This window comes from Ictalurus furcatus, chromosome 18 (genome assembly GCF_023375685.1).
Source record: "Ictalurus furcatus strain D&B chromosome 18, Billie_1.0, whole genome shotgun sequence".
Classification (NCBI taxonomy): Eukaryota; Metazoa; Chordata; class Actinopteri; order Siluriformes; family Ictaluridae; genus Ictalurus; species Ictalurus furcatus.
The window spans coordinates 18554954-18571165 of record NC_071272.1 but is presented as its reverse complement, the minus strand read 5'-3'; the positions used below and the strand labels follow the sequence as shown (position 1 = coordinate 18571165).

Sequence of the window (16212 nt, the reverse complement as noted above, 5' to 3'; positions counted from 1 at the left end):
GTGTCAGTGCATACATACAATACATTAATTACCTCCTGCTAATGGACAGAGCATTCCCCAAGACGTTGCCGCACTCTGCTTCGTGTATTGTCCGATACAAATATTCAGGACAAAGAGTGGCACACTGCATGTTACAGCAAAGAGCATGTAAGGTATCAGGAATGCACCTAGACAATCAAGTCACACAAACAAAGCATGATTCAAGAACAATTCTCTCTAAAATTCTTCACAGGAGATGGTTGCTGATGTTTCATTCTTTACCTCCTCCATTTTTGAAACACAAGTATGGGAATCGCCAGACGTTTCCCAGACCAATAATATTTCCTGCTACAACTAATAGAAACTCCACTTTGTTGCTCCATTGACCACGTTCGCTTATATCTTCATCAGTAGCTGTCCTTTGCTCTGCTTCTCCCATTTTTGAATTTGTTTTCATGTGAACTGTCTCAGTATCATATATTTTACTAGATAACATTTGCATTGTTCAAATTAAAATATAATTAAATACACTTGGCAAGCTAAAGTTAATTTGCATTCAACTATTGAACAGAATCTTCTCACAGAATGTTGGCTGTGGATGCCACTTTTTTTCTCCAGGACCAGTGACCCTAATTATTTGAACACCTCAATCATTTTAATTTGGACTCCAACAATGTGGGCAATGTTCTTCACGCCATCAGTTGTCTGCACCGACACGTGCAATGTTGTAGATGATTGTGGCATCAGCAAATATGGCACTGGTCTCAGCGAATATGGCACTGTCAGCAGTAAATATCAGATCATTTGCATACTGATTTTCATCACACTGAACATTGTACAGAGTATTGCTTAGAGGACGTGGGTGACTTTTTGGCACATTGCTACATTTTCAATGATTTCCATAATGTTTTCCAGTGCACACAACTGTAAGCTTCCCTGAACTCAATGAAAGCAATGAATTCTTTCTTCCATGTTTTGCGTTGGTCCACCTGTTCATCATGGATTGTCTGTTCTCTATGTTTTTGCAGATTAGATTAATTTGACTTTTATGAAATCTTTGTTGACAATTTAGAGCAGGCTGATGCCTCAACTGTCACCTTTCTTCAGGATGGGCACTATTATGGCTCATTTCCATGTTGCCACAGTTTGTCCAGAGTGCAATTTTAGTTTCAGACATGCAGAATGCAGCTGCAGGATTATAGAGTCTCTTCTGGCCTTGATTACTTCGGCAGTGACTTGGTCCACCCCAGGTGCTTTGCCATTTTTCAATGATTTTGAGGGGCTTTCACTTTCTTTCCAGGGTTGGCTGTGTCTCAGGTGGTAGAGCGGGTTGTGCACTAATCATAGGGTTGGCGGTTTGATTCCCGGCCTGCATGACTCCACATACCGAAGTGTCCTTGGGCCAGACACTGAACCCCAAGTTGCTCCCGATGGCAAGTTAGCGCCTTGCATGGCAGCTCTGCTACCATTGGTGTGTGTGTGTGAATGGGTGACTGAGACACAGTGTAAAGCGCTTTGGATAAAAGCCCTATATAAGTGTGCCATTTACCTTTGTTGGTGTTTTCATTCTGCTTCCTCTTCTGGTGAACTCAGTGACTGTGCTGTCTGTACCACGCGTAGTCGTCTTTTGCATCATCTCAACCTTGTTCAGTAGGTGAGAGTACAGAGTGGTCAAGAGGTAGAATAATACCTAGAATTAATTCAAATTTAAAGTAAACCTAGATTGGGCTTGGAAAGGTGTTTTTAGTCAGAAATATTAGTCTGTCCTGGAAAAACCTGTTACACAGCATGACACAGCACATCTGATTTAAGAAATCCATACCAGTGCCACATCATTGGATGTTTGGCCTTTTCCCTCAGAATATGTATAATGGCTAACTATAAGTATTTGATCAGAAATACCTCAAACATAAATTAATGATTATCAAACAACAGTAACAGGGGTGCATCAACACATAACATCATCAGTATCTGGAATGCTCCTCCAGTGACCACACACTGACACAGTAAGTTTAGTACAACGTTTATCATGAGTCATTCACCATCATTCAAACACCCAAACTATTCTTTCAGCACTGCTCGACAGAGACTCCCCTGAACTTCAGAGACCAAGGCTTACTTTATTTTACAGTAGCTGCTTTTAACTACAATAGGAAAAACTAAACAAAGGATCCATAATACAGTTGAAATTAAAAAAAAAAAATAACAGCATAGAACAAGCACATCAAAAACAATAACAAATATTATCAATAATACACACATCTATAACCCAACACCAGTAGCTATACCGTAATTGTTTAAAGGGGACCTATAATGCAAAATTCACTTTTAAATGGTGTTTGAACATAAATCTATGTCGGCAGAGTGTGCACACAACCACCCTACACTGGTAAAAATCCACCCACTCCTTTTTTATATTCCAATAAATCATAAACAGTGTCTCAAAATGAGCCGTTTTCATTTTTGCCTTAACGTGACATCACGTTGGAACAAGCCCATCATCGATGGTGCGCAGGCTGGTGAATTCTCACCATGCCCATGGGAAGATGCAGTATCTGGTCGAGTGGGAGGGTTACAGCCCAGAGGTGCGCTCATGGGTGCCTGCTCGAGACATTCTGGACCTGACACTCATTACAGCCTTTCACCACACCCAAAGACTCCATCGAGGGAACATCAGAAGCCATTCCTAGAGGGGAGACTTCTGTAAGAACTCCTCACTGGACTGCGATGCCCCTCCTGGTTGGCAGGGGGTGCCTCTCTCCAGAATCATGCTGAACTCTGCTACTCATTAGGCCTGATTTGTTACACCTGGGTTTTCCTCTATTTAAACAGTCTTGGACTAAGCTTCATTGTTTAGTCTTGAACCAATGTTAATTGTTGCCTGCTGCAAGTGAAGTCTGTGTAGTTCATGGTTATTGGTCCCCTGTGTCTCTCTTTTTTTTTGTATACATATTTTATACTTTTCCCCTTTATTGTTGCTCTTTTTGTCAGTAAAGACTTTATTGTGGATTATCTCTGCCTCTGCTCTGCCAGGAAACTCAGTGACTTTGTACTTGGGAGCTCTGGGTTTGAGTCCCACCTAAGACAGTTGCGTTACACCAACATAGACAGAGAAATATAATTAAAGACATAGGGTTATGTATTTGAGCAGGTACAATCATTTATTTGCCAGTTAATATTGGTGTACCTTCCATTCTATTGATGGAGAGGGTAGAAGGGAACTGACAAATTGTGTGTAGCAACACATGGTCTACAGTCAATAGTAATGCATCATGGATTGATCTTCAATGAAGGTCTACAAGCTAAGATTTCTAATGAGTGTAAGGAAAGGGTAGATAAATGGTCAATGAATGTTTGACTTAGTGTATTATATATTATAATAATATTACAAATATGAATAATATTTTTATATGAATAATTGTAAGTTTTTTTTGGATCAATATGTGGTCATCAAATTCCTGTCATTGGAGTCTCATTCCTCTGCAGCTGTGCTCTTTGCTTTCGTGTCAAAGGAAGTTTGTCATCTGGAGTACATAGACTTTTAAAACTCTGTTTAGAAAGAAAAGCAATAAATTATACATTTTATTCTACACATGTTATCAACTAAAAGGTTCTACCCAAATATCAATTATAAAAGATAAAATGTCAACTGTTAAATAGCTTAACTGTCTTGCCTTACCTGTTTTAGTGTCCCTGAGTGAGTAACTAGCTTCACCACACCCCATGTTATGACCAGCACTGGGGGAAATGAGCTCATGAGCCATCCAAGAATATAAGCCCAGTCTGGATATATGTAAACACTGTTATACATGAGGGGTGTATATCTTGCCAGGTAAAAAATGAAAGATCCCTTTAATCAAAGAATAGGTTGAGTAAGTGATAAAAACTGACAGATGATGTAGATTGTAATGAGTAATAAGGAATGAGGTAGACGTACAATACACCATGGAAGTTTTGCCAGTATAAAGTGTGTATATTGGCAATACATATATGTTATAGGATGAATAACTTACAAGACACATCAATGGTGTGAAATAACACCAGCAGTATTTGAAGAATGCACTGGGTCGCTTATCACACATGTCCTCAATGATGTCAGACATGCGATCAGCTCCTGATTTGAGTGAAATTTAAAATATGGGAGATTTACTTAAATTACTTTCATATCTATAAAGACTTGTATCAAAACAGACGACAACACATACCAAAACTCCATCCAATTACTAGAGTTTCAATCAGACACATGAGGAAGTAACAAGCACCATTAAACCCATAATAATCAATTAGCTGGAAGATGTAGACTCCTCCCTATGGAGAAAGAATAGAGCAAATAACAAATTTTCAAAAATGAAAAATGCAATTGTACCAACAGACAACTGTACAGTTACACTAGTAAGCAAACACCCTGCTTCAAAACAACACTAAGAAAAAAAAATCTGAATGCTTCAAATAAACTGTATCCCTATTTCTCTGTCTCTGCTCAGCTGCAGAGTTTGCCCTCACGTTCCACATCCAATATCTTACCCTAGATAGACTGTCTGACACGGCATGAGAGATGTCATGGAACATTCCCTAGCTCCAATAAGGTTTCACACACCTTCCTGAAGATCAGTGTAAGAGGCACATAAAACCTTGCTGAGGCTATCCTCCAGGTGTCCTCTGCGCCTTCCTTCAGGGTAAGCTCTAACCTTAATTCCCTTGAGCAAGTATTGGCTTTTAAGATATGCTGGAAACTTAATGATGGAGAATGGGGCTGTTCACACTATCCCTCTAGTTATCTGTTATAACGGTCTCAGATCCCTTGCCAAGTATTCTCCAACCTCATCAGGCATTATTGGAGAAGACTCAGAGCTGTTATCTTGGCAATGGGAGGTAGCACAAAGTATTGACTAAAAGTGTGCCAATAATTGTTGCACACCTATATTTAACAAAGATATAATTTTTTTTTATAAACATGTGTTGTGTTTGCAATTATTTGATATCCATGAGAGCAGAGTATTTTTGTGAAATTTTTTTTTTTAACAAAAGACCAAAAGGTTAAACAATAAAGACGATTTTTCACAGTATTAGTGGAGGGTACTGTAGGTATTAGGTAAGTGTACATAATAAAGTGACAACTACAGTTATATACCAGACTTATGTCATCTCTGTAGGGTGGCTATATTTGGGATTAAATTGTGTATTAGTACCTGAGTTGTTAAAAGAATCTGAAAGCAGAAGCAGGCAGTGCAGAAGAATAACAGGAAGAGCTCCCTCTTGTAGGGCCTTCGCAGCACATTGGGGAATATGTCAATGATTGATGACATGAACAGCTCAATTCCAACAAACTAAGCAGATAAAAAAGTACTGTTGTTTTCCCATTAACATACAAATCTGTAAATGCTAAAAGATCAAATCTCATAAGCTTCCTGCATTACCTGGGAATCCAGGACCAATAAAATAAACATAATAAAGAAGCACGCTGACCACAGTTGTGGCAGAGGCATCATGGCCACTGCTTGAGGGTAGGTTATAAACGCCAGACCTGGACCTTTCGAAAGAAACAAACTTACATGTGATTCTGTGATTTTCACATTTTTATGTTTTGTTAAGGTACATAATAATTGTGATTTGGGGAGTTCTCTAATATATGTGCGTGTTCAAACCACCTGGCAGTGCTACATCTTCAATATCAGCACCCAGCTTCTCTGCCATGAAGCCAAGGACAGAAAAGACCACAAATCCAGCTGCAAAACTAGTACCGCTATTAACCACACACAGCCAAATGCTGTCCCTTCAAGATAATACAAATATCAGAAGTGTAATTAATTTTCAGAATAAAAACAGACATTCAAACCATTTCATTTATTGTCGTTCATTCGCTGGGAGCTCACCTATAGCTATTGTTTTTGTAATGACTGTAACTTCCAAGTACAATTTGGACACCTGATGCCAAACTGTATGAGAAGAAAATCTGTGTTGCGGCGTCAATCCAAACCTATGTGACATTCAGATGATGGAAATCTGTAGTTTAGATGTTTTATTGCAATGTGACAAATCTGGAATTTGATACATTATTTCTTGTCTTAACTATGAGCCAAGTAATTGCCATATGTTAGCTGTAATGACTCCACTACCTGTGGGTCTGTGAGGCGTGAGGGTTGAGGATACAGGTAATACTTGATACCCTGCAGCGCACCAGGTAAAGTTAGACCTCTTAACAGCAGCACTAACAGCATTACATATGGAAAGATGGCTGTAAAATACACTGCCTGAAAAAGCCAAACATGACCAAGACAGACAGTTAGAGGTTTATTATCTTAAATCCAATCTTGATCATCTAATTTCAATGTCTTGTATTCTTAATCAGTGACATCAGTTCAAAAGTTATGTCAGTGTTAAGCAGGGACAGGTCATCATATTCAGCATCAGGTTATGCTGCTGCTTATGTTGATTTTCTGAGTGGCCCATTCGGATTATTAAAATTTCATTCACGTTATGATAAGCCATTGCAGACAAAATTCAAACTTTATGTCTCTAATGCGCTATCAAACTCTCGCACACACTATCAAACCTTTCTCACACACACGCACACACACAAAATCACAGCATCACACAAGCCACAATATAAAGTTAAAGAACCAAACACAGCAGCAAATATTAAGCATTCATAATTTAATAATGAGTGAAGGATATCAGGTCTGGGATTATCAGACGACAGAAGTCAGGTGCAGTCATTTACTGTCTGCTTGCATTGTAAAATAAAGTTCCTTCTTGCCATTGTTGGTGTTTTGTCGATTGAACGATCTGACTAGTCGTAGATTCCTCACAGTAGGGGGGGAGCTTTGTAATGAGCAAATTAATGTGCCTATTAAGCAATGTGTCGAGTTCACGCCAGTCAGCATGTAGCGTTAACTTACCGCCAACTTAAAACGGCATAATGATGCATGTGAAAAATAACCAATTTGGCTTTCCATAAAAGACAAGTGTGGGTATTTGGAATATGAATGAATTTGCAAAGAGAAATTAAATGGACGGAAATTTGTCTGTCAATTATTATACGTGGTGTTTTTAAACAAACTGAATATTTTTGAAGGTGGATATTGATTATTGAATTGTTAATAATGAAATTGTGTATAAAATGTTTCCAGTTGAAATATTCACATCTTAAATATAGAACCCCAATTCTGACAGTATGGAAAATGCAAAAAACTAACAAAAAGAGTCATTTGAAAATTCAGTTCACCCGGTACTATACTGAAAACACATTATTAACACATTATTTGATTATTTGATTATGCACTCATTAAAATCTGATTTATATAAACTCATTTAAAGTCCTGCTCTGGATGGCAGCGTATGTTGCTCCAAAATGTGTACATGTCTTTCTGCATTAATGGTGCCCCCACAGATGTGCAAGTTACCCATGCCATGGGCACTGACACACCCCCATACCATGACAGACGCTGGCTTTTGGACCTGACGCTGATAACAGCTTGGATGGTCCTTTTCATCTTTTCCCGGAGAACACGATGGCTGTTTTTGTCCAAAAACTATTTGAAGTGTTGAGTCATCGGACCACAAAACACAATTCCACTGTGCTACTGTCCATCTCAGATGAGACCGAGCCCAGAGAAGTCAGCGGCGCTTCTGGACAGTGTTGATGTATGGCTTCTGCTTTGCATAGTAAAGCCTTAACTTGCATCTGTGGATGCAGCGGCGAATGGCGTTGATTGACAAAGCTTTAGCATTCCCGAGCCCATGTGAGGATATCCATTACAGACTCATGACTGTTTATAAGACAGTGAGGTCTGAGGGATCAGAGAGCACGCGCATTCAGAAGTGGTTTTCGACCTTGCCCTTTACACACCGAAATTTCACTGGATTCCTTGAATCTTTTAATTATATTGTGCACTGTAGAAGGTGAAATGCCCAAACTCCTACAGATTTGTCTTTGGGGAATGTTGTTCTCAAAATGTTGGATTATTTGCTGACGCATCTGTTGGCAGATTACCGACTCTCGACCTATCCTTGCTCTTGAAGGACTAGGACTTTTTTGGAGGCTCCTTATATACTAGGATTAGACCTTACCTGTTTCGCATTACCTTCTTATTTCAACTTGTCACATCATTGTTAGTCCTAATTTGCCCCTGTCCCAACTTTTTTGGAACGCCTTGCATGTATCCATTTTAAAAGAAATGTTTATCTTCAAAAAACTATGCAGTTGATTAGGTAAAACATAAAATACCTTGTCTTTATACATTTTTTGTTTAAATACAAGTCAAAGAACATTTACAAATCACCCCTCTTTTTTTTATTAGCATTTTCCATACTGTCCCAACTTTTTCAGAATTGCGGTTGGGGTACAACAATATCGAATTGCCACCCCAAAAATACAGGCCTTGAAAATACAATGCATTAAAATACAAGAACTGTTACTACAGTGCATTGTTGTTTTGATTAGTGCAATCCAACATGCTTTTTTGTTTCAAAGACATGTCATGATGTGTCATTATTTTACTTCCATTCTTAATAGTAGTTCCCTTTCAAAGGGAACTTCGATGTTGCATTTAGCATAACACTATGGGAGCGCCTCTCGCGCGCGACCGGCATCTGAAGCTTGTGTAAAATCATGCCTATTTATAGACCTGCCATGATCAGGTGATGTGGCAATTCAGCGTGTCGATATAAATATGGCACCTGTGAACCGCGCCATCAGTTTATTATCTTCAGCGAAAGACCGCATGTCAGTTGTTTGTGTAAAGAATCAAAAAGATGCTTCATCTCTTCTCAAAATCTCTGGATTTTTCCCTCCATCCATCCATCTTCTACCACTTATTCCTTTTCAAGGTCACGGGGAACCCGGAGCCTATCCCAGGCAGCATCAGGCACAAGGTGGGATACACAACCTGGACAGGGTGCCAGTCCATCGCAGGGCACAATCACATACACACTCACATACACTACGGACACTTTAGACATGCCAATCAGCCTACCATGCATGTCTTTGGACTGGGGGAGGAAACTGGAGTACCCAGAGGAAACCCCCACAGCACGGGGAGAACATGCAAACTCCACACACACATGGCCCCAGCGGGACTTGAACCCCGGACCCTGGAGGTGTGAGGCGAACGTGGTAACCACCGTGTGCCCCTCTGGATTTTTCTATCCCTTTAAAAAAGAGAAGAAAAAAAGGACTGAGTGAGAGAAAAATATGAGTGAGAGAATTCAGGAAGTGTGTTACAGCTTCCTCCCGTTTCATCACAGGGAGTAGTGCACACTTTGTGGGTGAAGTGTCTAGGGGGTGTAGCATGCGATGGCAGCCTTGAGAGGCTGCACATGGTAATGCCTACATTAGGACGTCACTCGCGCTCTTCTTGGAAGCCGAAGCGAGTTGGGTTACAGAGCCTCGCGGATCTGAGCCAGCCGCTGCCGAGGCAGCTAGCCGTCTCAGGTTCGGGGGATCTCTTATGGATCCGGAAGAAGAGCCGGAGACGAGCGCTGCTCTATCTCTTGCTCTGTCTTCCGGGTCTGGCTCTTCGCTGGATTTTGGAGCTCGCGTCGACTCCTCCTTCCGCTATGGAAAGCCAAAATGGAAAAAAGAGAGAAAAACACACACACACACACGAATAATAATAATAATTTCTCTCTGACACCGAGGAGCCAGAAGGATGTGCTAAAAACTGAGAACAGCATATAAAGAACTGCTTGAAGTGATTACTAAGGCTAGATGAGCCTTTTTCTCTGGATTCTCAGGTCCAAGCAGACTTGCTGAGTGAGCTCGACATATGGCGGCATTCAACCAGTTCCTTCCCTGTTCTGTCGAGTTCACCAGCACTAGTGGGAGAGAGACACAGAAGCCGAGTATGGCAGCCCGTCAACCCCCGCAGACAGCCAGGGGAACCGGGCGGACACAGTCGTGGCCTGCTACTAGGCCTGATCTGAGAATGGACATAAAGGCCAAGCAGGCAAAGAAGAGCGGTCCTGAGGGGCTGTGGAGGGACGTATCAGGGGACATGAGGTTGTTAGGGCATTTAGCCCCCAGTGCTACTGTAGGGCCTCCCCTAGCCAAGGCTGTCCCAAGTTTTCAGTGTTCTCTGGTCAGCGAGCTGTCACAGGGCAACGAAAATCTGATGCTTTCCCTCCAATAGAATGTGGAATAGTTAACGTCACTAAAACACCATCTGGCAGTGTGGAAACTACTGCCAAATGTGTCTCCATGGGTTCTGTCTACCGTAGAAAAGGGTTACCGGGTCCAGTTTAGAGCTCGACCCCTCCCCGGTTCAGAGGTGTGCTCACCACAGTAGTCAGCACAGACCAGAGCCCGACGTTAGCACAGGAAGTAAGATCCCTCTTGGACAAAGGGGCCATAGAACATGTACCCCGTTCCCTGAGGGAGGGATGTTTTTACAGCCATTATTTCCTGGTCCGCAAAAAATAGAGGAGTATACGACCAATTTTAGATCTGCGTCATCTGAACTGTACTCTTCGGACATAGAGGTTCAAGATGCTGACGCCCAAACTTATCGTTCCAAAGATTCAGTTTGAGCACTGGTTTGTGACGATAGATCTAAAAGGTGCATATTTCCACATAGAAATATCGCTAGCTTTATCCCCTCGCACCTTTACAAAGTGCATGGATGTCACTCTGACTCCATTGTGACTCCAGGGCATCCATGTACTAAACTACCTGGATGACTGGTTAACTCTAGCACGATCCAGGGAACTGGTGGTTCAAAATCAAGATGTTGTTCTCGCCCACATGAAGAGCTTGGGGCTCAGGTTGAACCTCAGAAAAGTATGTTTTCCCCAGTGCAGTGGACAACTTTTATAGGGGCTATAAGGATTCTACTACAATGAAGGCGTTTCTATCCCCAACATGCGTAGGGTCAATCCTATCAACACTGAGCAAGATAAAGCTGGATCTTGGGAGACTATTGGAGCTTATGGGCCTATTGCACAGGAGACCGTTCAGTGGTGGCTGAGAAGTTGGGGGTTTCGTCCAAGAGTAAGTAAGTAATCAGTGTCATGCGGCGATGCCTACATGCTCTGAGAATTTGAGTGTCCTCGGTTTCTAGCCTTGGGTCACACTCTAGGGGTGTCTCCTTAGCGCAAGACGGTAATGACAGACACCTCCCTCATGGGCTGGAGCACAGTTTTAGACAGCTGTCCAGCTTATGGTCTCTGGAGCGGCCCTCAGCTGGAGCGGCATATAAATTGCCTAGAAATGTGGGCCATATTTCTAGCACTGAAATTCCTTCTGCCTCAATTGAGGTCAGCATGTGTTTACAGACCTCACAGCGGTGGTCTCATATGTTGATCACCAGGGGGGATTATGTCCGCATCCCCTGTTCAGGCAGGCGCAACTAATTCTTCTCTGGGCAGAAGGAAAGTTTGTCAGTGAGTGCAATGTACATTATGGGAATATGGGGGCTGACATCCTGTTGAGGCAGGGGCTGAGGCCCAGGAATTGGTGCCTCCATCCACAAGTGGTGGAGTCCATATGGCGAGGTTTGGGCAAGCGGGACTGCATGTGTTCGCCTCCGAGGAGACAACATACGGCCTGCTGTGGTTCGCCCTCACTCCTCCCGCACAATTAGGGCTGGACGCCATGGTGCACATGTGGCCGAGGTCACATCTGTACACTTTTCAGCCGATCGCTCTGCTCCCACAAGTTCTAATAAGAGTTTGCCAAGACAGTCTATGTCTGCTGCTAGTAGCACCTTATTGGCCAGCTCGAATATGGTTCTCAGAGATAATATCCCTGCTAAATGGCATTCCTTGGGAGATTCCCATCCACAGGGACCCACTGTAGACCCAGTGAACTGCACAATAGCTACAGTCCTGGAGTTCTTACAAGAACGTTTCTCAGCGGGGTGGGCTCCTTCTACAATCAGGGTTTATGTGGCCACCATTTCAGCCAGCCACACCCTTGTTGATGGAGCCTCTGTGGGGCAACATCCTCTAACTTTGAGGTTTATGCGTGGTGTCAGGCGACAGAGGCCCATCTGCAGGCTGCGCATACCTTCCTGGGACCTTTCTGTGGCCCTGGGAGGTCTGTCAGGTGCCCCATTTTGGCCCTTAGAGTGGATCTACTGTCTCAACCCGGAGGGCTGATTTATCACCCTCGGCCAGAACTATGGAAACTGTGGGTGTGGCCCCTGAGGGGCACCAGCTCATAGATTCTGGTCTCACAACTGAGCTTGTAGAGACCATGTTAAATGCTAGAGCACCATCCACAAGGAAATTGTATGCACTCAAGTGGCGGCTTTTTGTCTTGTGGTGTGAGCAACGTCAGCCAGACCCAGTGAACTGCGCAATAGCTACAGTCCTGGAGTTCTTACAAGAACGTTTCTCAGCGGGGTGGGCTCCTTCTACAATCAGGGGTTACAGGGCCACCATTTTGGCCAGCCACGCCCCTGTTGATGGAGCCTCTGTGGGGCAACATCCTCTAACTTTGAGGTTTATGAGTGGTGTCAGGCGGCTGAGGCCCATCTGCAGGCCGCACATACCTTCCTGGGACCTTTTGTGGTCCTGGAAGGTCTGACAGGGGCCCCATTTGAGCCCTTAGAGTCAGCCTCTGAAAAGCTTCTGACTCTAAAGGTAGCTCTTCTGCTGGCCCTGACATCTCTCAAGCGAGTAGGAGATCTACAAGCTCTCTCTGTTGCCCCTTCCTGCCTTGACTTTTCCCCTGGATTAGCCAAGGCCTTCCTGTATCCTATGCCAGATTATATTCTTAAGGTGCCTACATCGGCTGCCCACCCTGTGGTGTTGCAGGCTTTCTGCCCACCTCCATTCCCCACACTGGAACAAGAGAGAATGCACCTGCTGTGTCCAGTAAGGGCTCTCTGTACTTATGTCCACCGCTCCGGCCAGTGGCATAAGTCGGAGCAGCTACTGGTCTGATTTGGCGGCGACAGTAGAGGTGATGCTGTGTCAAAGCAGCGCATCTCTAATTGTATAGTGGAAGCAATCTCTATTGCTTATGAGGCGCGCGGTCTCACTACGCCTCTGGGCATAAGGGCTCATTCCACTAGGGTGGTCGCCTCCGCGAATGCCTTGTCCAAAGGGGTATCCTTACAGGATGTGTGTGCTGCTGCAGGGTGGTCTATGCCACACACATTCATTCATTATTACAGCCTGGATATTCATTCTACCCCGAGCTCGAGTGTCTTGCAGTGACCCTTGGGCTTGGGTCTTTTTGAACAGGCCATACCATCGGTATGACGGAGTGGGTATTCTTGTTCCCATAGTGTTATGCTAAACACAACGTCAAAGTTCCCTTTGAAAGGGAACGTCTGGGTTAAGGGAACGAGACGTTACGTAGCTTTGTCATACGAGGGAAGGCCTGTGAATTGCGTCCTCGCTACAGATAACATAGGCTGATGGCGCCTTTCACAGGTGCCATATTTATATCATGTGATGCGCTTAATTGCCAAGTCACCTGATCATAGCAGGCCTATAAATAGGCATGATTTTACACAAGCTTCAGATGCTGGTTGCGCGGGAGAGGCGCTCCCATAGTGTTATGCTAAACGCAATGTCTCGTTCCCATCTCAGGGAACAGGGTTACATGTGTAACCCAGACATTTTTATGTACAGTGTGCATATGTACAAAATTCTGTCAAATTCTATGAGTATTCTAATAGTGAAAATATATAGCAAACCAATCTGACAAGACCTTTCCAGTTGATTTGACCCCTTTCCAGGTGCAGAAGTAACAGGCCACCCAAGTAGCAAGTAAACAGAAAAAAAGCTCCCAGTTCAATTTACCCAGTACCTCAATACCTGGAGAGATATTCAGCACTCGCCCCCTGGAGATCAACAGAGGAACAGTTAGGGAAATAGATGGAAATATAATTATCTTTAAAATGGTATTCCCATGAACATACTCCCAAAATTCGATGACAGCAGAAATACTCAAATTTCCTTGAGTCCTGTTGATAGCCATATTGCTCTGGTTTGACACAAGCTCTACACAGTTCACTAATAGGTACAGAGAGAGGAACAGAACAGGAGGCAATAAAGAGACAACAGTATAATTACATATTAAAGCTGAGTGAGCTGAGTGATGTTGAATTATTAACTCTTCTTTTGCTATCAACTAGGAGGTACACTAGATTTACTACAGTACGTTTATAATTTACTATTATTACATACTATTTATTACATTTATAATTGACATATTTCTGACCTATAAAGCACTCAGTCCTAGTAATCAGCCAGTTATTCTACCTGTGTTCCAGAGATTACCACAACCGATCCATGGTAACAGGGAGCTGAAAGATGCGATGAGGTAGAAAAGAGCCCAGGCCAGAACAATATTGTAGCTAATGCAGGTATACAGTGCAAATATATAGCCTCCATGACCCAAACCTGCCAAGATTAATGCTAAAATTGGTAGTGCAAAATGTAAATTTCACAAAACTGTAATTAATACAACTTTGCTTAGTTGAAACAATTGTATAATGTAACTAAGCTAAAATTTTGATTTAAGTTTTGACACAGAATTATTTATATTACCTTAAATTTTTAAGCATTTTTGACAGTGTCAGTGAGTAAATATGATATATTTTTTCACATTGTAGTGAATATTAATTACCTTCTGCTAACGGACAGAGTCTTCCCCAGGATGTTGCTGCACTCTGCTTTGTGTACTGGCCGATACAAATGTCCAGGACAAAGAGTGGTACGCCGCATGTCACAGCAAACAGAATGTAAGGTATCAAAAATGCACCTACACAAAGAAAAAATATTCTAACAATCTTCACAGGAGATAATTCAATAAAACATATCTGCTTAGATGTATTTAATGCAATCACTTTGTCTTCCATCAAATCTTTACCTCCTCCATTTTTGAAACACAGGTATGGGAATCTCCAGAGGTTGCCCAGACCAACCATATTTCCTGTTACAGTCAAGAGAAACTCCACTTTATTGCTCCATTGACCTCTTTCACTCAAGTCTTCAGCAGTGCTTTGCTCTACTTCTCGCATTCTTTCATTTGCTTGTACCATAACCATCTCAGTCTGAGATCTCAGAAAACTCAAATACTATTCTAGGTAAAATTTGCATTGTTCATATTTATGCAAATGCACTTGGCATTGTTATATATCTTGTGGCACTGCCTATCAGAGTAAAGTTATTATTATGCAATTAACGATTGCTGGGAACAGAATCTTCTCATAGAATTTTGGCTGTGGCTGCCACTTCTCCGGGACATTTGGAAATAAAATAAACAATAAACAATGATTTTTTAAAATTGAAATATTGAAAGGAGTGGAACCCACTGTGGTCTTCTCCTGTAGCCTTTAAAAAATATAGCAACATCAAGAACTTTGACACAATCAAACACTGGAAAAAAGCATAAACAACAGAAAACCACAAGGCAGTGAGCATAAAACCTCACATATTCATGAGTTTTCCTATGTTTGCCTCCCTAACTGAAGCTAACAGCAGGCCCCTTAATAAATCACATCTTCCGGTGAACTACACTTTAGCAGTCGTTTCTCTGGCTATCCTGTGCCCTGAGCCGGCACCCAAGACCAGCTCCATGATCCCTGGGGCCCGCTTCAATGCTGCACCGGCCAGTTCGCCGCTCCCCATGCTGGGAAGATTTCAACAACTTCTTCCTTCACCTCCCTCACCTTCCCCTTTCCCACCTATTTTGAATTAAAAGTGCACTTTTTTCCCCTACTCCTGTCTCCTGTGTGTCTGTGTTCAGTCTGCCCCAGCCTTGAGTAGCCATACTCCTATATGGATTGAGCAAGATAAGAAAATATGACCCAACAAAACCCTGAAGGAATACAATAATGTTTTAGCAAATATTTGTTCCAATCATATTTTCCAATAGCTTAAGTCAAGGCTCTCGCCAGTTTACCCCACATCATTTTTTTTCACCAAAAAAAAAAAAAAAAAAAAAAAAACCTGACATAAGGAGCTAGTTGTTTTGACAGTAGTTTTGATAGTTAAATTATTAAAAAATGGCAGTTTGAGATGTAAATACATTTGTATTTGTATTTGTATTTGTATTTGTATTTTCTGTTCTTTTTTTTTTTCCACAGACACTGTAGAACATATAATAACATTAATATAATACATTTGCTTACATTTTGAACATTTCTACTGCACTAAACATCCCTCATGTAACTGCAACAACTGAACAGTTTGGGGATTTGATTGGGTATAAAAAGAGTATCTTAGAGAGGCAGAGTCTTTCAGAAGTAAAGATGGGCAGAGGTTCACCATCTGCAT

The 16212-nt window shown here is 42.2% G+C and overlaps 1 protein-coding gene across 5 annotated transcripts; it reads right to left on the bottom strand.

Moving 5' to 3' along the window:
• Positions 1 to 2511: 2511 nt before the first annotated feature.
• On the bottom strand, positions 2512 to 15848 carry LOC128622138 (sodium- and chloride-dependent GABA transporter 2-like). Of its 5 annotated transcripts, XM_053648390.1 has the most exons (14): positions 14804 to 15848; positions 14561 to 14695; positions 14194 to 14334; positions 13851 to 13944; positions 13640 to 13772; positions 6096 to 6230; positions 5853 to 5956; positions 5628 to 5752; positions 5397 to 5509; positions 5169 to 5306; positions 4185 to 4287; positions 3993 to 4093; positions 3659 to 3829; positions 2512 to 3528 (listed from the first exon to the last, which is right to left on the bottom strand). In XM_053648390.1, the coding sequence occupies exons 1-14, from the start codon at positions 14979 to 14981 to the stop codon at positions 3430 to 3432; spliced, it is 1770 nt and encodes a 589-aa protein (XP_053504365.1). In that variant the 5' UTR covers positions 14982 to 15848; the 3' UTR covers positions 2512 to 3429. The 5 variants fall into 5 exon arrangements, 4 of the variants coding, with proteins under 4 accessions (XP_053504365.1, XP_053504363.1, XP_053504364.1 ...); XM_053648388.1 differs by having other exon boundaries at positions 14561 to 15848; XM_053648389.1 differs by having other exon boundaries at positions 13640 to 13944.
• Between the last annotated feature and the right edge of the window lie 364 nt (positions 15849 to 16212).

What these genes read in the sequence shown, in the direction of transcription:
- LOC128622138 (XM_053648387.1), bottom strand. Translation starts at nt 14,981, where the DNA reads ATGGTTATGGTACAAGCAAATGAAAGAATGCGAGAAGTAGAGCAAAGC. An exon ending in GGGTCAAATCAACTGGAAAG is followed by an intron (nt 6,231 to 13,639) that starts GTCTTGTCAGAT and finishes TGGCTTTTTCAG; the next exon opens with GCAGTGTATTTTACAGCCAT. An exon ending in AGTAATTGGATGGAGTTTTG is followed by an intron (nt 4,094 to 4,184) that starts GTATGTGTTGTC and finishes CACTCAAATCAG; the next exon opens with GAGCTGATCGCATGTCTGAC.